This window comes from Gopherus evgoodei, chromosome 5 (assembly GCF_007399415.2).
Source record: "Gopherus evgoodei ecotype Sinaloan lineage chromosome 5, rGopEvg1_v1.p, whole genome shotgun sequence".
Lineage (NCBI taxonomy): Eukaryota > Metazoa > Chordata > Testudines > Testudinidae > Gopherus > Gopherus evgoodei.
In genome coordinates, this window is record NC_044326.1 from 3,155,247 (window position 1) to 3,178,231 (window position 22,985).

At 46.3% G+C, this 22,985-nt stretch overlaps 1 protein-coding gene across 8 annotated transcripts in view; it reads left to right on the plus strand.

Annotated features, from left to right (window-relative positions):
- The window catches only part of DYSF (dysferlin), a 315,864-nt gene that overhangs the window by 272,911 nt on the left and 19,968 nt on the right, over nucleotides 1-22,985 (plus strand). For all 8 annotated transcript variants that reach the window (XM_030563895.1, XM_030563898.1, XM_030563902.1 and 5 more), the window contains 2 exons: nucleotides 5,497-5,638; nucleotides 18,571-18,670. In XM_030563895.1, the coding sequence (XP_030419755.1) occupies nucleotides 5,497-5,638; nucleotides 18,571-18,670 (242 nt within the window). The remainder of the gene's footprint in view (nucleotides 1-5,496; nucleotides 5,639-18,570; nucleotides 18,671-22,985) is intronic.

The window sequence follows — 22,985 nt, forward strand, 5'->3', positions numbered from 1 at the left end:
TGCTGTTTAGGAAAGACAGAAATAAAGGCAAAGGTGGTGGAGTAGCATTGTATATTGATGATGAGGTTAACTGTAAAGAAATAAGAAGTGATAGAATGGATAAGACAAAGCCTGTCTGGGCAAAAATCACACTGGGAAAGAAAGCTACTAGAGCCTTCCCTGAGATAGTGCTTGGGGTGTGCTACAGACCACCGGGATCTGATTTGGATATGGATAGAGACCTCTTTAATGTTTTTAATGAAGTAAACACTAATGGGAATTGTGTGATCATGGGAGACTTTAACTTCCCAGATATAGACTGGAGGACAAGTGCTAGTAATAATAATAGGGCGCAGATTTTTCTCGATGTGATAGCTGATGGATTTCTTCACCAAGTAGTTGAAGAACCAACAAGAGGGGATGCCATTTTAGATTTGGTTTTGGTGAGTAGTGAGGACCTCATAGAAGAAATGGTTTGTCAAGGTTTCTTCCCCCACTTTGAACTTTAGGGTACAAAAAGTGGGGACCTGCCTGAACACTTTTAAGCTTAATTACTAGCTTAAATCTGGGACGCTGCACCAGCCAGAAGTCTGTGTCTGGCACACTTCTGTTCCCCCAAAACCTGCCCTGGGGAATCCAAGACCCAAACCCCTTGGGTCTTAAAACAAGGAGAAATTAACCATCCCCCACCTTTTCCCCCGCACCAATCCCTGGTGAGTTCAAACTCAATCCCTTGGATTTTAAAACAAGGAAAAATCAATCAGGTCCTTAAAAAGAAAGCTTTTAATTAAAGAAAGAAAAGGTAAAAATTATCTGTGTAAAATCAGGATGGAAAATGCTTTACAGGGTACTCAGATTCATATAGACTAGAAGGACCCTCCCCCCCAGCCTGAGATTCAAAGTTACAGCAAACAGAGGTAAAAATCCTTCCAGCAAAAAGACACATTTACAAGTTAAGAAAACAAACATAAGACTAATCCGCTTTGCCTGGCTATTACTTACTATTTTGAAACATGAAAGACTGATTCAGAAAGATTGGAGAACCTGGAAGGATGTCCCATTCCTCTCAGTCGCGAGAGTGAACAACGAACCAAACAAAAGCACAAACAAAGACTTCCCTCCACCAAGATTTGAAAGTATCTTGTCCCCCTATTGGTCCTCTGGTCAGGTGTCAGCCAGGTTCACTGAGCTTCTTAACCCTTTATAGGTAAAAGAGACATTAACCCTTAACCATCTGTTTATGACATGATTGTAGGGGACAACCTTGGTTCGAGTGATCATGAGCTAATTCAGTTCAAACTAGATGGAAGGATAAACAAAAATAGATCTGGGACTAGGGTTTTTTATTTCAAAAGGGCTAACTTTAAAGATTTAAGGAAATTAGCTAGGGAAGTGGATTGGACTGAAGAACTTGTAGATCTAAAGGCAGAGGAGGTCTGGAATTACTTCAAGTCAGAAACTATCAGAAGCCTGCATCCCAAGAAAGGGGAAAAAAAACATAGGCAGGAGTTGTAGACCAAGCTGGATGAGCAAGCATCTCAGAGAGGTGATTAAGAAAAAGCAGAAAGCCTACAAGGAGTGGAAGATGGGTGGGATTAGCAAGGAAAGCTACCTTATTGAGGTCAGAACATTGTAGGCATGAAGTGAGAAAGGCTAAAAGCCATGTAGAGTTGGACCTTGCAAAATTAAAACCAATAGTAAAAGGTTCTATAGCCAGATAAATAAGAAGAAAACCAAGAAAGAAGTGGGACCGCTAAACACTGAGGATGGAATGGAGGTTAAAGATAACCTAGGCATGGGCCAATATCCAAATAAATACTTTGCCTCAGTCTTTAATGAGACTAATGAGCTTAGGGATAATGGAAGGATGACAAATGGGAATGAGGATATGGAGGTGGATATTACCACATCTGAGGTAGAAGTCAAACTCGAACAGCTTAATGGGACAAAATCGGAGGGCCCAGATAATCTTCATCCAAGAATATTAAAGGAACTGGCACATGAAATTGCAAGCCCACTAGCAAGAATTTTTAATGAATCGGTAAACTCAAGGGTTGTACAGTACGACTGGAAAATTGCTAACATAGTTCCTATTTTTAAGAAAGGGGAAAAATGTGATCCGAGTAACTATAGGCCTGTTAGTTTGACATCTGTAGTATGCAAGGTCTTGGAAAAAATTTTGAAGGAGAAAGTACTTAAGGATATTGAGGTCAATGGTAATTGGGACAAATTAAAACATGGTTTTACGAAAGATAGATCGTGCCAAACCAACCTGATCTCCTTCTTTGAGAAGGTAACAGATTATTTAGACAAAGGAAATGCAGTAGGTCTAATTTACCTCGATTTCAGTAAGGCAATTGATATGGTTCCACATGGGGAATTATTAGTTAAATTGGAAAAGATGGGGATCAATATGAAAATTGAAAGGTGGATAAGGAACTGGTTAAAGGGGAGACAACAACGGGTTGTACTGAAGGGTGAACTGTCAGGCTGGAAGGAGGTTACTAGTGGAGTTCCTCAGGGATCATTTTTGGGACCAATCTTATTTAACCTTTTTATTACTGACCTTGCCCAAAAAGCGGGAATGTGCTAATAAAGTTTGCGGATGACACAAAGCTGGGAGGTATTGCTAACACAGAGAAGGACCGGGATATCCTACAGAAAGATCTGGATGACCTTGTAAACTACAGTAAAAGTAATAGGATGAAATTTAATAGTGAAAAGTGCAAGGTCATGCATTTAGGGATTAATAATAAGAATTTTAGTTATAAATTGGGGACAGATCAATTGGAAGTAACAGAGAAGGAGAAGGACCTCGGAGTATTGGTTGATCACAGGATGGCTATGAGCCACCAATGTGATATGGCCGTTAAAAAAGCTAATGCAGTTTTAGAATGCATCAGGCGAGGTATTTCCAGCAAAAATAAGGAGGTGTTAGTACCGTTATATAAGGCACTGGTGAGACCTCATCTGGAATACTGTGTGCAGTTCTGGTCTCCCATGTTTAAGAAGGATGAATTCAAACTGGAACAGGTTCAGAGACGGGCTACTAAGATGATCCGAGGAATGGAAAACCTGTCTTATGAAAGGAGACTCAAAGAGCTTGGCTTGTTTAGCCTAACCAAAAGAAGGTTGAGGAGAAATATGCTTGCTCTTTATACATGTATCAGAGGGATTAATGTTAGGGAGGAAGAGGAATTATTTAAGCTTAGTACCAATGTGGACACAAGAACAAATGGGTATAAACTGGACACTAGGAAGTTTAGACTTGAAATTAGATGAAGGTTTCTAACCATTAGAGGAGTGAAGTTCTGGAACAGCCTTCCAAGGGGAGTAGTGAGGGCAAAAGACATATCTGGCTTTAAGACTAAGTTTGCAAGGTTACGGAAGGGATGCTATGATGGAATAGCCTAATTTTGGCAATTAATTTTGGCAATTGATCTTTGATTATCAGCAGGTAAGTATGCCCAGTGGTCTGTGATGGGATGGGTACTGAGTTACTGCAGATAATTCTTTCCTGGGTGCTGGCAGGTGAGTCTTGCCCACATGCTCAGGGTTTAACTGATCGCCATATTTGGGGTCGGGAAGGAATTTTTGTCTGAGGCAGATTGGCAGAGGCCCTGGAGTTTTTTCGCCTTCCTCTGCAGTGTGGGTCATGGGTCACTTGCTGGAGGATTCTCTGCAGCTTGAGCTCTTCAAACCACAATATGAAGACATCAATAACTCAGACATAGGTTAGGGGTTTGTTATAGAAGTGGATGGGTAGGATTCTGTGGCTTGCTTTGTGCAGGAGGTCAGACTAGATGATCATATTGGTCCCTTCTGGCCTTAAAGTCTATGAGTCTAACATTCCTGCGAGGCCAATTGCACATGAGACACAAGTGACTTGGCACTATGCCCTACTGTACAAAGGCACCTCTGTCACAAGCCAGACTAGTGACTATGTATGGCTCCTAGTTGGCCTCCTAACTAGAGCTCAGAGGCTATTGTGATTGGCTGGGTCCTTATAAGTAAAAATATACATATGGAGATACACCTATCTCATAGAGCTGGAAGGGACCCTGAAAGGTTATTGAGTCCAGCCCCCTGCCTTCACTAGCAGGACAAAGTACTGATTTTGCCCCAAATGGCCCCCTCAAGGATTGAACTCACAACCCTGGGTTTAGCAGGTGAATGCTCAAACCACTGAGTTATCCCATAGGCAGATGACTCATAGACTCTAGGACTGGAAGGGACCTCGAGAGGTCATCAAGTCCAGTCCCCTGCCCTCATGGCAGGACCAAATACTGTCTAGACCATCCCTGATAGACATTTATCTAACCTACTCTTAAATATCTCCAGCGATGGAGATTCCACAACTTCCCTAGGCAATCTATTCCAGTGTTTAACTACCCTGGCAGTTAGGAACTTTTTTCTAATGTCCAACCTAAATCTCCGTTGCTGCACTTTAAGCCCATTGCTTCTTGTTCTATCATTGGAGGCTAAGGTGAACAAGTTTTCTCCCTCCTCCTGATGACACCCTTTTAGATACCTGAAAACTGCTATCATGTCCTCTCTCAGTCTTCTCTTTTCCAAACTAAACAAACCCAGTTCCTTCAGCCTTCCTTCATAGGTCATGTTCTCAAGACCTTTAATCATTCTTGTTGCTCTTCTCTGGACCCTCTCCAATTTCTCCACATCTTTCTTGAAATGCGGTAGAGATGAAATGAGATAGATCACAATCAGGGCCCTAATACCTGAAATAACTAACTGCCTTTTGTTTGCAAGACGCTAAGCTGCTATTTATTATCTCTATGAAAGAAGCACCTAGAGCCCTAACAGAGACCAGGGCCCCATAGTGTCAGGCGCGATGGTCCTGTGTTATCACTAGTACAGGTATGTCTACAAGTACATTAAGGGCTGTTACAAAGAGGACGGTGATCAATTGTTCTCCATGTCCACTGAAGGTAGGACAAGAAGTCATGGGCTTAATCTGCAACAAGTGAGATTTAGGTTGGATATTAGGAAAAAACTTTTTAATTCTTCCAAGGGAGGCTGCGGAATCTCCATCACTGGAGATTCTGAAGAGCAGATTAGACAAACAGCTGTCGGGGATGATCAAAATTTACTTGGCTCTGCCTCAGTGCAGGGGGCTGGACTTGATGATCTCCTGAGGTCCCTTCCAGCCCTTCATGTCTATGATTCTATGACAAAGATTTTTTTTACTTCTACTTTTGTATTAAATTTTGTACTAAATAAATGTATAATTTTGTGTTAAAATGTCTTACAGAAAGTTCTTTTGAAATTACTGACCCAAACTGTCAAAGCTAAAGTTAGGATCCCTTATGTAGGTAGGTCCCAGGTCATTTAGGACTTTGTAGGTAAAAAAACAACATCTTAAAATCACTTGGAAACCAATAGGCAATATGCCAATCATCGTTCCTTCAGTACTCTTTATTATTTTCACCCATCAGTTTTAAGTGAGTTGCTCAAAGATCCTGTTTTCATTTCATTACTCAGTGCCTTTGTATTTTGCAGCTGGATGACTGGCCACGAGGAGAACAAACAGAAGACCGACGTGCATTACCGGTCTATGGGAGGGGAAGGGAATTTCAACTGGAGATTCGTCTTCCCTTTTGACTACCTTCCCGCTGAGCAAGTCTGTCACATTGCTAAAAAGGTGAGTCTCTTATATCCGCCTAGTTATAGTCCCTGGGGGACTGACTATACTTCTTGTTAGAGACAAGGTGGATGAGGCAATATCTTTTATTGGACCAACATTTGTTGCTGAAAGAGAAAAGCTCAAAAGTGTGGTCCAGTAAAAGATATGACCTCACACACCTTGTGTCTTTTATCCTGGAACCAACACGGCTAGAACAATACCGCAAACAATGTGTGCTTGTTCTACCCAGCAAACAACACACTGACGTTACACAATGATATGCCTGCCATTGATCTATTTTTACATGGGAAAGATGGGAGTGAAGGGAGGTTTTATAAATCCAGGAAACATTCATCTTCCTGTGAAAATTATGTAAAGGCAGCGTTAAGAGTGACACTTCTTCCCATCACAACAGAGTCCAATAGCAGGGTACTCAGAGAAGAGCAACTGTGACGGCCATTATCTTTGCCTACACTAGGATTGAACAAGGGACCTCTACGAGCAGGAGTCTCTGCAGCTTGAACCAAAGTGCAAGCGTCTCAAGTTGTGAGCTGTAACAGACTCTTAGCTTCTGTGGATCAGGCATGCGTTGAGTAGGGTGACCAGGTGTCTGGTTTTCGACTGGAACACCCGGCCGAAAAGGGATCCTACCAGCTCCGCTCAGCACTGCTGACTGTGCCGTTGATTGTCCAGTTGGTGGTGCCGCACAGCAGGGCTAAAGCAGGCTCCCTGCTAGCCTCCACACCATGTGGCTCCTGGGAAGCAGCTGGCATGTCCTCCCTCTGTTTCCTATGCATAGGGGCAGCCAGGGGGCTTCGCATACTGCCCCAAGAGCATCCCCTGCAGCTCCCATTGGCTGGGAACCTTTGGGACAAGGCTATTCGGTTTTGTGTGAGTAGAAAGTTGACCAGTAATTAGAGGGTAATTAACATGGAAAAACTTACCAAGAGCCATGGTGGAGTCTCCATCACTGGCATTTTTAAAATCAAGATGGGATGTTTTTCTAGGAGTCCTGCTCTGGTTCAAACAGTAACTAATTCAGGGAAGTCCTATGGCCTGTGCTGTGCAGGAGGTCAGGCGATCACAATGGTCCCTTCTGGCTCCGAATCGATGAATCAGTGGGTTACACAACAGCAGTGGTTAAGAGGTTAGAGCAGGGGTTCTCAAACTTCATTGTACCGTGACCCCCTTCTGACAACAAAAATTACTACATGACCCCAGGAGAGGGGACAGAAGTCTGAGCCTGCTCAAGCCCCACTGCCCTGGGTAGGGGGGTCAAAGCACGAGCCCCAGTGCGCCAGGCAGGGGGTCCAAAGCTGAAACCCAAGGGCTTCATCCCCAGGCAGGGGACCTGTAACCTGAGCCCCACCACCCACAGCTGAAGCCCTGGGGCTTTTGCTTCAGCCCTGGGTGGTGGGACTCAGGCTTCAACTTCGGTCCCAGGTGGTGGGGCTCAGGCTTTGGTTCTGGGCCCCAACAAGTCTGAGCCAGCCCTGGTGACCCTGTTAAAATGGGGTCCCAACCCACTTTGGGGTCCCAACCCCCAGTTTGAGAACCACTGGGTTAGATGAACTGACTCTGGAGAAGGGGTTCTGAACGTATGAGGCAGCAAAGTGATAGTAAAAGACAGCCACAAGGGGGATCTAACAGGCCTTCAGAGGGCACTCGACTTACCTCATGTGTGTCCAGCTGTAGCAGTGAACCCAGAGATGAGGAAATTGTCATCACGTATCCTGAATTGGAGCCAAATATACAATGATGGTCCTCAGCATTGTGCTGGTGATCAAGCTAAAAATAGTCAATTATCTTCATAATGTGGCTAGGCAAAAAGGAAGGGAGGGAAGAACCTACAGATATTGGAAGGGGATAGGTGTCAGGGAAGCCTAGGAGCAGTCAGGGGTGTGCGGATGGGTAGAGCTAGACATGCTGGGATTAAATTAAGGAAAATATAGGCAGAATATCCAGGAATACTTTCAGGGGTGGGGGAGGGGTGTGAGATCTATTCTACTTTGCCCCAAATCCCCCACCCCAGTTCTCCCCAGACGGTTTTTTTTTTAAATGGGCCCCATCTCTCTCTCCAGGATTTGGCTTGCTTTGGGGTGGTATCATGTAACCTGCACACCTCCTGGGTGTGCTGTTCTGTCCCATGTAGTGGTGCCGAGACCACTTAGTGAGAGATTAATGAGTCTGCTTTACAGCCTTAGCTAAGGGCCATATGGCTTTTAGCTCATGCAGTGGAGACTCGTGTATTTAGCTCCAGAGGTCCCAGGTTTGATCCCCCCTGCCGGTGATAGGGATCTGTAGGCATTATAAGTGGGGGCTCATCCAGGATTTCCACTGGGAAGTCTCTGATGCTCGGGACGTGCTTCCTCAGCTAGGGGAAGTATGTAACCCTACGCACCTCCTGGGTGTGGTGTCTGTCCCGTCTAGTGGTGCTGAGACCACTTAGAGAAAGATATTAATGAGTCTGCTCCACAGCCATATGGCTTTTAGCTCATGTGGTGGAGGCTCATGCATTTAGCTCACGAGGTCCCAGGTTCGATCCCACCTGCCGACAACTGGGGTCTGCCTGTGTTACAGTTACAAACTCCAGTACTGAATTAATCCTCCCACAGGAGTTCTTGTCTCCATCACGCTGCCCTGCCAATAAGAACTTGGTCTCCTTGTGCGTTCAGCCATTGGTCTCTGCCTAAGAAATCTTATTGGAGTGTGGTCATTTGCCTGGATGTGAGCTAGATTAGGAGCTGCTCTCCCAATTCCTTTCACAGGAAGAGAACGTTCTGGAGTTAGATGGATTGGAGCCAGTGCTTTGGTGTAAAAGACTCCTTAGTTCCATTACCAATCCCCTGAGCTAGCCACCCCCTTCCTGCCCCCGTGAAAGTGCCCAGTTTCAATGAGAATCACTGGATAGTTAAGCTGATCGACAGAATCATAGCTCTACTCATTTCACGCTTCATGTTAAACAAATCAAAAGTACAGTGTGTAGCACATTCAGTTATCCCCTTTGAAAAAGCAAAGCCCCCCTGCTAAACCCTTTAAGAAAATACATCCCACTGTGCTGATATTGATTCTTCTCCGACCTCATGTCTGCCAACACTGCATCAGAAAATAAACAGCTTGTAAAATAGCTCTGTAAAGGCAAAAATAACGAATGAAAAGCCATGCTTTGTGTTTGCAGGACACATTCCACTCCTGCAATTTTTGATCTCGCCATGTGCTGTTTGAACTCCGGGTTCATTATGGCTGCTGTAAAAAGCCCATGCACTGATCTTTAAATACAGCCATAGAAAGCGGAATTTAAATCAAAATGGTCCGACAGCAAATTCTAAGCAGCTAAAAGCCACCTGCGCCCAGGCCTCCTGGAGGTGGTGTCAAGATGAGAGCACTGCAGAGAAGAGTGCCGGCATTGGCTTTTCGCTCCTTTGTTTGTCCTGGGGCTACACGCTCTGTTAGAACCCTGAGCTCCCCATTGAGGGATGGACCTCGGAATGCAAAATTCAGATCCGGATTGCAAATATTCTCCTTAAAATTCAGGGAAAATCAAATGAAGAGGTTTGCTTAAGGCTTGTCTCTGCTTGTAATAGCGTAATGAATCATCAAAGGTAGAGATGCATAAAGATCCATTGAATCCTCTTCCTCATTCCTCTGCCAGTGCAAAATCGGTTCCTACAGACTTTCCTCGAGGGCTTTGGCTAGTTTTGTTTTAAACAATGAGCTTTCTGCTACTTCCCTTGGGAGAGCACTCCGCAGACTAATGGATCTCACCCATAGAAAATGTCCTAATACTCACCCTGAATGTTCTTCCTCTACTTCCCCTTCATATTGTGTGATTCTTCTATAGCAGTGGGCTCCAAAGACCTAGATGAGGGCTGGGTGCTATATAAACATATAGGGAGACGCCACCCCTACTTCAATCATATTTAAGACAAGACACAGGAAGTGGGTATAACAAATGAGAGTGGGTAGTTGAGGTGAGAGCGGGTAGATAACAGTGCTAAGAATCAGTGGTTACGTAGGATAGCTGGGGGCATGCCTTGACGGTTCTGAGACATTTAAATGTAGGATATGTAGGATATGTGTAAATTAATACGCCCCCAGCTTATCAAAGTGCATCAGCACATGTTTAAGTCCCTGTTGAAATCCTCTGCTTGAATGCTTTGCTGAATCAGGGCCCAGATATAGCCGCAAACTTGACCGGTTTTCTGCATAGCCGTTATCAGTTGGCAGTTTCCTGTAGGCATCACGGTAGCAGTGAGTCTTAAGATGGATCTGAAGTGAAGCGGGAAGTGACACTGTGGACTAGTGGAAGAAGTGAGCAAGAAGGAGACTTACATCCAAAGACTTGTTTTTTTTCCCGTGACTCCTAGCTTCACCCATGTTCAGCTGAGAATGAATCCCTCTCCCTCCCCCATGTGTAAACCCTCCCAGCCCTCATCCTACCTCCCTTCCTGGTAAGTTGGTTCCGCCAAGTAATTCCTGTCTATTCACTGCAATTTGTTGATGTCTTCCTGATAGCAACTGCCCAGGAGTGTTGTGGGCCAGAATTTCTTTTGGGGTAACTTGGCCATTGCATTCCATGGAGCTAAGCAGATGTATGCCAGCCTGCGGTCAGGGGGAAGAGCCAGAGACTCTGTGAAGTCCATTAGGGACTTTGCTGTTGCTATTGATTCTATGTGGAAGGTGCTCTGCTACTGGGACAGCACTATAAAATCCTAAGACAAGTCGGTAGACAGACAGATCTGGCTCAGTATGCTTATCACATATCCCCCGGGAGTTTCTCCCTTGAGTTATGCGGACAGTTACCCGTTTCTTTCCTCCTTACAAAAAATAACCAGAATTACAATGACTGCAGCTACCACACCATAGCTTTCTCATGGTATACGGTGATTTTCACCTTGAAAGATACCAAAGCTCCTTGAAGAACTTAGGTTCTGATCATGCAAGGTTCTGAGCACCCTCTGTAGGATGCCGGGGAATCTCAGCTAACACTGGATTCATATGCTGAGGGCCTGCAGGGTCAGTGGCACATTCTTTAATGCCCTTTCTTTTGAAAATGTTTGCATGAGGTCATGTAAATCATAGAATCATAGAATATCAGGGTTGGAAGGGACCTCAGGAGGTCATCTAGTCCAACCCCCTACTAAAAGCTGGACCAACCCCGACTAAATCATCCCAGCCAGGGCCTTAAAAACTACTAAGGAAGGAGATTCCACCACCTCCCTTGGGAACCCATTCCAGTGCTTCACCACCCTCCTAGCGAAATAGTGTTTCCTAATATCCAACCTAGACCTCCCCCACTGCAACTTGAGACTATTGCTCCTTGTTTGGTCATCTGCCATCACTGAGAACAGTCTAGATCCATCCTCTTTGAAATTCCCCTTCAGGTTGAAATTGAAGGCTGCTATCAAATCCCCCCTCACTCTTCTCCTCTGCACACTAAACAATCCCAGTTCCCTCAGCCTCTCCTTGTAAGTCATGTGCTCCAGCCTACTGATCATTTTCATTGCCCTCTGCTGGACACTCTCCAATTTGTCCACATCCTTTTTGTAGTGGGGCCCCCAAAACTGGACACGACAGTCCAAATGTGGCCTCACCAGTGCCAAATAGAAGGGAATAATTACTTCCCTCAATCTGGTGGCAGTGCTCCTATTAATGCAGCCCAATATGCTATTAGCCTTCTTGGCAACAAGGGCACACTGCTGACTCATATCCATCTTCTCATCCACTGTAATCCCCAGGTCCTTTTCTGCAGATCTGCTGTTTAGCCAGTCAGTCCCCAGCCTGTAGCAGTGCCTGGAATTCTTCTGTCCTAAGTGCAGGACTCTGCACTTGTCCTTGTTGAGCCTCATCAGATTTCTTTTGGCCCAATCCTACAATTTGTTTAGGTCACTCTGGACTCTGTGACTACTCTCCAGCATATCTACCTCTCCCTCCAGTTTGGTGTCATCTGCAAATTTGCTGAGGGTGCAATCCATCCCACCATCCAGATCATTAATAAAGATATTGAACAAAACTGGCCCCAGGACCGAACCCTGGAGTACTCTGCTTGATACCGGCTTCCAGCTAGACTGATCACTATCCGTTGAGCCTGACAATCTAGCCAGCTTTCTATCCACCTTTTCTTTCTTCTCATGATTAGAGCTGGTTGGAAAATACAAGTTTATTCCTGTGACATAGTGTGCACAAAACATTTTTGTTTGAAATTTTTAGTGGAAAATTGTGATTTTTTTCAATTGAAAAAAATTCAAACTGAATTTTACATTTTGTTCGAATTTTCATTTCATTTTGGTTATCAAAAATTGGAATAAAACCAGTAATTGATTTTCAGTATGGCGATTTTTTCCTCCTTTTCCTGCTTTTTGCCCTCCTTTTCCAGTGGAAAAAAAAATAAGGAGAATGTAAAATACAGAAGACAAAGATGACATGAGGGAACCTGAAAACTGAATATATTTTGGTTTTTGAAAAATGAAATGAAAATTTCAAGCTGAAACAAAAAAAATTCAGTTTGTTTCTATTGGAAAAATCAAATTTTTCATCAAATCTAACATTTGCATGTCGATGAAAAATATTTCAGTTGAAAAATTTCAGCCAGCTCTATTTCTGATTATTGACTTTATTAATAATAAAAGAAACTAACGTATACAGACATGGATAACATAGCAAGAAGCTGGAGGGCAAAAATGTACCAGGAATATGATATGCTAGACATTACTGAAAGATAGTGGAATGACAGAAGTGACTCAAACACTCTGGTACCTGGCTATCAATTGTATAGAAAGGACAGATTGCAGAGACTGAGGAATTAGCACTATGCCAAATACATTCCATAGACTGCAATGAAGCACAATTCTGGAGTAGAGAGCACCATGCTGTAGGGTCTGGAGAAGGGGTGGGCAAATTTTTGGCCTGATGGCAACATCTGGGTGGGGAAATTGTATGCAGGGCCATGAATGTAGGGCCGGGGCAGGAAGTTGGGGTGTGGGAGGGGTGTGGGGTGTGGCAGGGGGTAAGGAGGCTCATGGCAGAGGGTTGGGCTGTGGGGTGCAGGAGGGGTTCGAGGTGCAGGCTCTGGCCCAGTGCTGCTTACCTCAAGCGGCTCCGGGTGGCAGCAGCGTGCAGGGAGGCTAAGGCCAGCTCCCTGCCTGCCCTGGCCCCGCGCTATTCACGCAAGTGGCCAGCATGTCCAGCAGTGGCTCCTGGGAATTGGCAGCTGCGCTGTGAGCTGTCCTCACTTGCGGGTACCACCCTCAAAGCTCCCATTGGCGGTTCCCTGTTTCTGGCCAATGGAGCCCTCTGCCTCTCACTTCCCCTAGGAGCCACAGGGATGTGGTGCCAGCCACTTCCAGGAGCAGCGTGGGGCCAGGGCAGGGAGGGAGCCTGCCTTAGCCCCACCGCAGGCTGGATTGAAAGCCCTGACAGGCTGGATCTGGCCTGTGGGCCATAGTTTGCCCTCCCCTGGTCTGGATAATAAAAATCCCAAGTCTATTATTATTGCTATGCACTGCACAGTCATATAGTAATAACAGTATATTGCACGTGGGGTTAAGGTGCAAGCTTCCTGATCAGGGAAAGGACTTTGAGGGTAGAATTTTAATGGAGACTGTTACTACCAATCCCAAGAATTAAAAATGATGTCAGTTCCCCCTCAAAATCATGAGGTTGGCTTAAAAATCAAGAGAATTTAAAAATAAGAAATGTTGGGTTCTTTTCATCTGCCTTCTAGTTTTTGAGCCTGAAGAGGTCACATTTCCAAGCTTTTGTTTGTTACCAGGAAGGCTAGAAACTGAATTTTTGTGAAAAGTGAAAACTGAGATTCTCTTGCAGTCACCTGACTCCAAGAGCTGGGGCTTGAAGAAAAACACCAAGGATAGTGAAATGCTGGATAAAATTGTGAGAGTTGGCAACAGTCGTCAGAGTTCAAAGAGGCAACATAGTCAAATGAAACAGTAATAATGGATGATTTCAGCTGCCTACTTATTAGAAATCGATGAAATGTCCCAGTAGGACAAGGTTCAGAGAAGCCATTTCGTGACACCTTGAAGGATTGCTCCCTGGAACAGTTAGTTCTTGTCACAAGAGGAGGGGCTCAGCTGCCACAAGAAAAAGCAGAAAGCCAACCACCAATGAAATGTCCCCCTGTGGAGCAGCCATGAGGAAAAAATGCAGGCTGTGGGGCCAAAGAAGAAGCTCTTTCCTCCAGGCACAGGCTGAAACAAGCCAGACTTTCTTCAAAGCTACAGATTGGAAACCAGCAGTCCAGGGTCACGTGGCCTCAGAGAAAATGCTCTTGACTTTGTATTCAGTAGAACATAAACAGCCCAGAAGAACTGCAGCCCTGTCAACACTTTGCTAGCGAGAGGAATAATTTCTTATGCCTCCCTCCTGTATAAGTCACAATCATAAAACATTTACACATCACCCCCTCTCCAAACCACTGCAAAACAAAACCGATGGTCACTCACCCGCTTTTCCCTCCCAGGCTTGTAAAATTGTTGCAAAGGGTAATTTTATAGTGCACCTTTGCAGCAAGGTTTAATCATCGAGGCAAATTTCTCGCTGCTTCAAAATAGCCCAAAAATGTAACTATGCATCAAATTCCTCCCCTTTCCCCTCCACCTGATCCTTTTTCACAGCCTAGTTTCCAGATTTGTTCCACAGTGTCCCCTGGTTCACATGGCTCCTAGGAGGAGCGTTCTCCTGCTGGCCAAACCACACTGACGGTATTTTTCCACAAGAAAGGCCAAGCTGTACCGATTGTGCAAACTCTGTGTGCTGTATCTGAATCCGCCAAGCACCTCATCCTGCGTGAGTCATCCTTAGTCAGGCAGCGAGCCTCAGGGTTGATCATGTGAGTAAAAGCTGTATTGTTGGACGGTGAATGTGCCTATCGCCGACCAAAAGTTGAGGGCCAGATTCCGATACCCTGGCTGAGCAGTAACTGAGTATGAGAGCAATCCCATTGTGCCAGATTCTGCTGCCCAGACTCAACAGCACCTTATTCCACGTGTTGTTATTGGCATTAGAGTAGCAATGAGAGGCTGAGATCAGAACCCAATACAGTCCCTGCCTAGAGGAGCTACAGTCTAAACCGACAGGGTTTTGGGGGGGATGCAGAGATAGAGAAGGGAGCTTGCCTAGGTCACACGCAGCTCAGGAGTAGAGGCCAGGTCTACCAACACCCAAGTCAGCACCCTGCTGCTTTCCGTATGGTTGAATTCGATGGGTCTATGCCCGGAATAATGACCTGCTCAGGCCAGGTCTACACTGGTGAACTTACAGCGGTACTGAAGCAGCTGCACCGCTGTAAGATGGCTCACGTAGCCGCACTGTGCTGACGGGAGGGACCTCTTCCGCCTACATAATAAAACCAGCTCAGCGAGCAGCGGTAAGCTGTGTTGGCAGGAGACGCTCTCCCACCACCATAGGTCTGTCCACACTGGCGCTTCCGCCAGTGTCACTTATGTCGCTCAGGAATATGGGTTTTTTCACACCCCTGAGTGATGTAAATTGCCCTGACAGAAGTGGGTAGCGTAGACAAGTCCTACGTATGAGTAAGGCCATTAGAATCAGGCCGACTGAAATAAAAATGGGAGCTCCCATGGAGCATGAGCTAGCGTGGCAGGACTTGGCTCACAGATGGGGCCCCAGCGTTTGGTTTGTTGTGAATTCTTTGTGTCACCCCATGAATTGCGAATAGATTCTATATTTCGTCCCTGTTCCCGACATCATTTTTTTCGGTGGCAAAAAATATGGAATCTGCTGGTGAAGGTCAATTAAATGCCACTTGCTTTTCACTGTGGCAGATACTGTGAAATTGAATATACAGCGATATCTTCGGCTTCTATGATATGTTCACCCTTAGAGCCTGGGGACCAGTTATCCTCTAAGTCTCTGCTCCTCTTGGCAGGAGCTCCGCCTCTTTCCTTCTCATGAGGAAAAGGAGTTCTCCCACCTCCGGCATTTAAAGGGGTAGGGCAGAATTTTGAAACTCAGGTCCCTTGGAGTTAGGCCCTTCCCGTAACTGGGAGTTACAGGTGCTCAGATCTTCCCAAAATGAGGTTGCATAGTGTAGGTACCTAAAACAGGGATTTGGTGGCTCACTTTAAGACACCCACGTTTTAACCATATCTCTTTTGTAAGTTGGCCCTCCATATTCATAACACTTCCCAGAGGACCCTCTCCTGTGGATTCCCCTTTGGGTAGCTAAGAGTCCCTCTGCAGGGTAGGACATAATCAAAATGTAGGAAAGGAAAGACTCGGGCACTGGTCCTTTTTAGCAGTTTTAATTTAGAATAAGTTATTAGCTGGGGAAATGACTCCCCTCCCCCGCCCCCTTGAAAAAACACACATTTAACCAGTTTCTTGGAGGACAAAGTGAAAAAAATGGAAGTTTCCATTTATTATTTTATAATTTTTCTGGATTCTAAAATATTTAAGATGCATAAATAAAACACCCCATTTCAAAACCATCAATGTGTTTTTACAAAGTCAGCAGAGGGCTGGAGATAAATTGAAATACAACCTTCCAGGGGGATCTCTTAAATGAAGGGAGTATCAACGGGGTTTAAATGCTCCCCTCCCCCCACCATCGCCCCTGGTCAATTATTTATGTTTTTATGGAGTCTGACACATTCTTTTTACTTATATTGCTTGATATAATGAATGCGAGGTTTGTAGCTCCAGTGATGAATTTATTGTGGGGCAAATGTGTCATGAATAATGCCCATGTTTCCTGGTTTTAATTAAATCAAGTTCCATTTATGATAGTGCCATGTTGAGACGGGATGGCGTGAATTCTTGCCAGCGGGATGCACCCTGGCTCTTAATGAGAACATTCAACAGAGATAGTGATCCTGATCCTGCGTCCTCTATGTGAGCAATACTCCATGGATTAGATCCAGGAATTATGAAGCCTTCACTGTGCGTGTGTCTCCATCTCGCTCTACCGAGGCACCTCACTCCTAACCTGCAGGCACTTTCTAATTGCCTAGTACTGGGCCCTTTTTGAGAGGACACTGACCGATTGTACCAAATTAAGTGGCAGGTTTTTTGACATGGGCCAATATCCATGATCAACTAGGATGATGCCACCACAAGCTTCATCTCACTTGCAGCCTACATGGGGCATGAACCCAAGTTTCCAGAGGGAAGATTTGCAAACAGCAAACCTGGCTGATGGTGAATGGAGGAAGAGCACCATATTTAACGGAAAGTGCAGGGAACATTTAGATAGTCACAGTACAATTTCTTATGTCAGCATATGGTCAGAGCACCAGGACTAACATTCCAGCTCTTGCAAAAAGTGCCATGGGATCTTCAATGACTAAATGTTCAAGGCCTATGACTCTTCTGGTGGGACCATGGCTGAAATATTAATGGGACTGTCACAGGGTCACTCACCACACTGGCGCCTCCTGCTGGGCATTTTGGGAACTAGCTCAGTCCCAATGGGTGCACACTCAGGTGGTGGTGGCTCTCCCGTCCTTGCCTCCATCTGCAGAGCCATTATGGCTCCTTCCTCTTGGCGTCTGCTTCGTGGCACAGCCCACCGGCCGGGTCACCATCCAGTTTCTCCCCCTGCCGGGGGACTCCTCCAACATGAGTCCAGCCACTCCTCGCAGCAACTTGGCAGTCCACAGCCTGGCTGCTCCTTCAATGGCTGGGGGAGGGGGACAGGCCCGCCCACTACTCTGGGCCCCGGGACCCTGCAAACAGAAGCCTCCTGCTGCCTCTTCCTTCCAGCTCACTGTCTCTATTCCCTGGGCCACTTCCCCTCAGCTTCAGTTCCTTCTGCTCCTGCCTCTGGCTCCAGCTCCTTTACCCTCTTCCCAGGGCCTCCAGCCTGTAAGTCTTGGCAGCCCATCAGGAGCTCTCCCTAGCTTCCCCCTGTCCCTGCGAGCACCTGCCCTTCCCCTGGTGCTGGTCTCTCTGTAGCCCCCTAGGAAGCCAGTCTTCTCCTGAGGGCTCCCTACAGCAGATTCCCTTGCTTTGGTCTGCAGCTTCCTTTTATTTGGGCCTGCTGGACCCTGATTGGCTGTTTCCCCTGCAGCCACTCCTTTGGCTGCCTGTCGCTCTGCCTCCATAGGTTGGTTTTAACCCTCTTAGGGCCAGTGCAGGGCAGGAGCCCTGTTACAGGGACCAAGACTCATCTGGTGGGACCATTCCTGGAATACCGTATCCAGTTCTGTGGTTCACACTTCAAAAGATGATGAAAAATTGGAAGGGTTCAAAAAAACTCACCAGAATGATTTGAGATCTGAAAATCATGCCGTCCAGTGAGAGGCTGAAGAAACTTAATCTACTTAGTTTATGAAAGAGAAGAGTAAAAGGTAACGTGATCAAAGGCTGTACAGCTATGTATGTGGAAGAGATTTCTGACAGTAGATGGCTCTTTAATCTAGCAGAATGAGATCCAATGGCTGGAAGCGGAAGGGAAACAAATTCAGACTAGAAATAAGGCATACATTTAAACATGGATGGTAATCTGGGATGTGGTGGGGTTCTCCATCATGGCAGCCATTCAGTCAAGACTCAGTATCTTTCTATAAGATCTCCTATAGCCCAAACAGAAATTGTGGTCTTGATGCAGGCCTCTGTTATGCAGGTCAGACTGAATGATTATGATTGTTTCTTGAGGCTTTAAAAAGTATGAATCCAAAAGAGAGATCCTTCAGCAGCATGGTACCTGTTACCACCCTTCGAGGTCATTGGCACTGGGTGGTCTAGGCAGCAGGAGACACCTACACCACCACTGAATGTCTCCCATCCATCCATTGACTAAGGCCAGTGCTTATAACACGTGAGAACTAATGAGATTACAGTCTGTGGTAGAGTGGCTGCATGCACTGAGGGAGCTAAGGACACACAATGTATGAAATGATGATTGCCACTGTATTCCTCTTTCTGCTCAACATCTTTTCTGGTTTGTTTCCTTTCCCCTGTGACCGCAGGAGCACTTCTGGAGCTTGGACAAGACGGACAATAAGGTCCCACCCCAGCTTATCCTCCAGATCTGGGACAATGACAAATTCTCTTTTGATGACTACTTGGGTAAGTCAGGATGTGTCCTTAGTTCAAAGAACTGATTTCTCAGGTTGCTGTCGATTCTGAAAAATATATAAAAAAAAAATTGGATTAGACCTGAAAAGTAATTTTTAGAACATTTTTGGCAAATAGAAAAGTAAAAAAAAATCCTTTGAGTAGAACAAAATGTTTTGTTTGACTTGACACTAAGCATTCCACGTTGATTTAGTGTTTTTTTTAAAACTTTTAAAAAAATGAATAAAATTTCTATACAAGTCATTTTGAAGTGAAAAATTGAAACATTTTTTTCCAAAGTTTGTATGTTTTCGATATGAACCCTCGATGAAGCCATCAGACATTTGCGAAATGTTTTGGTGTCTCAGAATCTGTGTTTTTTTGCTGATTAAAAAAAAATCAGGCAATGAATGTCACACCCCTCTAATGCCCGGTTCTGAAACAGAGAGAGAGCGCAAGATGTGGACAGAGAGATCAAATCACTATAGAATTCTCTGGATTACAGGAAGGTCTAGTGTGTCAGTGACAGCATAGTTCAGATCCCTGTATCACAGCAGGACTGATGCTAGGCAATCCCTGAATGCTAGATCTCCAGTCTCCGCCTTCAGCGCACCAGGTCCTCCACTGGTATAAATTATGAGTAGTTCCAATGATTTCTGTAGAGCTGCTCTGATTTACATGAGCTGCGGTTCTATCCCAGTACCTCCATTAATGCCGATTTCACAAACCTTGGTACCTGCCCCATCATCTTCAATATTCTTAAGAGTCTAAACATTTCCTCCTAGGATTCCACCTTGATGCAGCTTTCCATAAGCCCAGAGCATCTTGTTCTATCTTCAATAATGAGTGAGAATTGGCTTCAAACCTCTTTCTAACACCCTTTTTATATCCTCTGTTTGTAGTCACTTTTCGTGTTTCCCCTCCGCCTTTTCTCCTCCAGAACAAACATGCCCAGCCTTTCAGCCCTTGCCAAGGTAGATAAACTGAATTCCATGTAGTTTGCTACACATGGGTCTTTCAGACAAGACTTTAAAACCCAAGGTCCGATCTATTCTGCATGGACATTAAAGATCCTGGAGTATTTTGTGTAAGAATGCAGGAGCTTGGCTTCCTCAGACAAAATTCCCCCCTTTCTGTTTTGTGCAGTTTGCTGGGTGTTCTACCCCAGAGGTGGCTGCACTGGCTATAGATAGTTTGTGAAGTGCTTGGGCCTGTTTCAGGTGCCATAGAAATGTCATGAGTTCCATCTTCTGATTTCTTCAGAGCATTTTAATTTCTAAACCTTTCTGATCTCTCTTCTCCAAACTCCCTCTGATTTCACTGCTCTGCATTGAAATATGTTGCCCAAAACTAATCTCACTCTTCAGCTCCAGCCTGCTTTGTGTTCACTGAGTTTTCAAGCCAATCTTTTGATTTCTGAATACAACGTGTGCAGGTGACGATCAGTGTGGCCTGCTCTCTCAAATGTATGGAGTGAGGTGATTTTGGCCCCCCGCTGCAGAAGCTCTATCCCATCAGTTCTCCCCCAACCTCAGTTCACGCCCTCCCAGCTCCCACAGCAGTTCTCTGCATCACTGTGCCTCCCACATCACTTTTCCCCTCCCAAGCAGTCCAGATGCCCCTTACCTCCAGAGGGAGGGAGCCCATCTCAGGGGGGTTTTCTTCCAGGCAGGGCTGAAATTCAGGAGAGGGTCTTGGTGTGCATGTATTTATCAGTCTGGCTGGAGGTCCATGTTTCTGTCTCCCTGCGTGTGTGTTTATCTGCATGTCCACATGGTCCATTGTTGTCCAGGGTACAAACAGGTGGTTGCCTCTGCACCGCAGAATTGTTGAGTGGCTGTTTATTGGTGCCTGACTCAAGGCTGGAGGAGGGATGTTTTCTAGTTTGCCTAAAGTGGGGAGACACAGTGCACCCCATAGGTCTGATGCAGCCCTCAGTTTTCTGTGCTGCAGCCACTGTTGTTAACACAGAGGGGCAGCCAGGGGAGACTCTGCATCTAACATGCAATGCTCCCTCTGGAAGAAAGCAGTATCCAGGATCTGTCTTCACTAAAGAGTTAATGCGGGGTCTTGGGTGTTCCCCTCGCCCCTTCCCATCCACACCCCCAACCCTCTGACCCTGGCGAAGTGCTGCTTTTCACTCGGCCAGCTGGGCACCTGGGTCACGGCCCATTTTCCACTTTGCAGTATGGACCCAGGCTACATCCTGCAAGTGCTGATAGTCCTTCAGTGCCTTCCCACCCTTCCCCCTGTGCGCCCACAAACACAGCCCAGGGCTCTCACAGTTCACTGGGAAAGACTTAGAGTGGTTGAGGTCACTGCAGCAGAAAGCACTATGGGATACACCTCTGAAGTCCTAGTGGACCCCATGAGGGAGCGCAGCACCAGTGAGGACATGGGCTTTGCAATGTGGCTGCACATGCAATCTACTCCACTGAATGCAAATTAGAGGTGGTCCCCATGCAATCAGCCTGGTGCCAGTGTGACCCTCTCTCTGGGCACTTGTCAAGGAAAGCACCGATAATTCCCAGCTCTCACCCTGCCCTGCATTCTCTGCACAGGGTTAATGCAGGAGTGGCTGGAGACGCTGCCTGGAGAATAGGCCATTCTCCTGCTAGGTTTGCTCCTCTTGAGGGATCAGGCTCCCTCAGTCTCTACTAATGAAATCCCCAGGTGTCTTCCTTCACAGGGAGCTTAGTGCTCAGCTGACCCAAGCACTGGAGGTGGTGGGACGGATCCTGAGTGGGTGTAAATGGGGAAGTGCCACTGATGCCAGCTGAGCAGTGTCCATTTGCCCCTGCTCTGGACCGGGCCCAGCACACCCATTGCTGTCCCCCAAAGGGAACTGCATGGCACCAGCCCTTCCCATCCCCCACCGAGCCTGGGCTTGGAAGCGGGAGGGCGAAAAACTGAGAGCTGCAGGAGAAGTGGGCTCCGGCTGGGGAGCAGAACTGGATGCTGAGCTTGGGACGGGCAGTGTGGGGCTGAGAGCTCCTGCCAGCGGGGCCCAAAACCCCATGCTGGGGGCGGAGGCTGTTAAAAATCTTATTCTCGATGTGTTATCGCTCTGAATACTGCAAGTGGCTGTTGAAGGGGGCATGCAGAGTTGCTTTGTGCTTGGGGGTGAGGTGGGCTTGCCTGGTAGGGGAGGTGCGTGCTGGGTTTGTTGCATTTCAAAGGTGGTAACCCTTGGCCAGAGATGGGGATCGAGAGCAGTCAGGAGAGAGATTGTATCTTTGAGGGCCATCAGTATGCACGACACCACCCCAGGGACGTAGAGGATCTCAGGAACCTCTTGCTAGGGGCTTAGTCTAACCCAGCCATGGTTCAGGGGACACATGATACAGTTGCGTAAGGTCCAGCTTTGCACATCCCCCTGAGGCAAATGACCCACCCCCTTCTCTGAGAGCAGCTTTTGACTCTCTGCAGTCTGCAGCAGGGAGCCCAGCAGTGGGTCACGGGGGAGAGTCACCGGTGACTGGTCAGAATGGCAGCCAAGGACATGCCAAGGGGCGACTGGAAATCTCATTTACTCTTCCTGTTTGCAGGACAGTAGTAGCCATTTCAGGGGCACAGCGTACTAGAGAGACAAGGCGAGTGTGTGCTATCTTTTATTGGCCCCACTTTTAGTGCGAAGGAGAGAAGTGGGGCCAGTAAAAGATGTCACCTCCTCCATCTTGTCTCTAATTTACTCCGCCTGGGCACCTATGCTGCGTTCGTCACCACTGGCTCTGAGCTCTCAAAGAGCGAGTACCAAGTCACGCTGGGCCCCACTTTCAAACATGGCTGCCTAAATCTAGCACCCGAATACCACTGGGAGTCACCTAAATGCTGGCTGAGGCAAAGGAGGTGCCTGGGCCAGCATTTATCTGTCTAAATCCCTCTTTGAATCAGCATGTCGGTGTCTGAGACGCATTTTGCTGTCTAACTTTAGATGCCGCGCTTCTCTCCCAGCCTAGTACGGCGTTGGACAATCAGACCTAGGTGATGTTCCTCTTGCAGTTCTTAATGGTTGGGTCAGGTGAGCTCCAGCCTGTCCTGGACCCCCATCTCCCTCCAGATCCTGTGAAATGTGATCTATGCTCTAGCAAGATCCAGGGGTGAGATTTCCTAAGTGACTTAGAAGGAGACAAATCCCCTATTCCTAAGTCACTTAGGTGCATTTGAAGTTCCCAGCCCCCATCAGGCTGGCTGGGACCATAGAGCAGCAAGATTTAGAAGATGGCTAATTCAGGCAACATAGGAAGAAAAAAAGATCTTCACAACTGGTGAATTTTTGACAAAACAGTTTGGGCAGGAAGCAATGAGGGAAATTGTCTCCAATTCA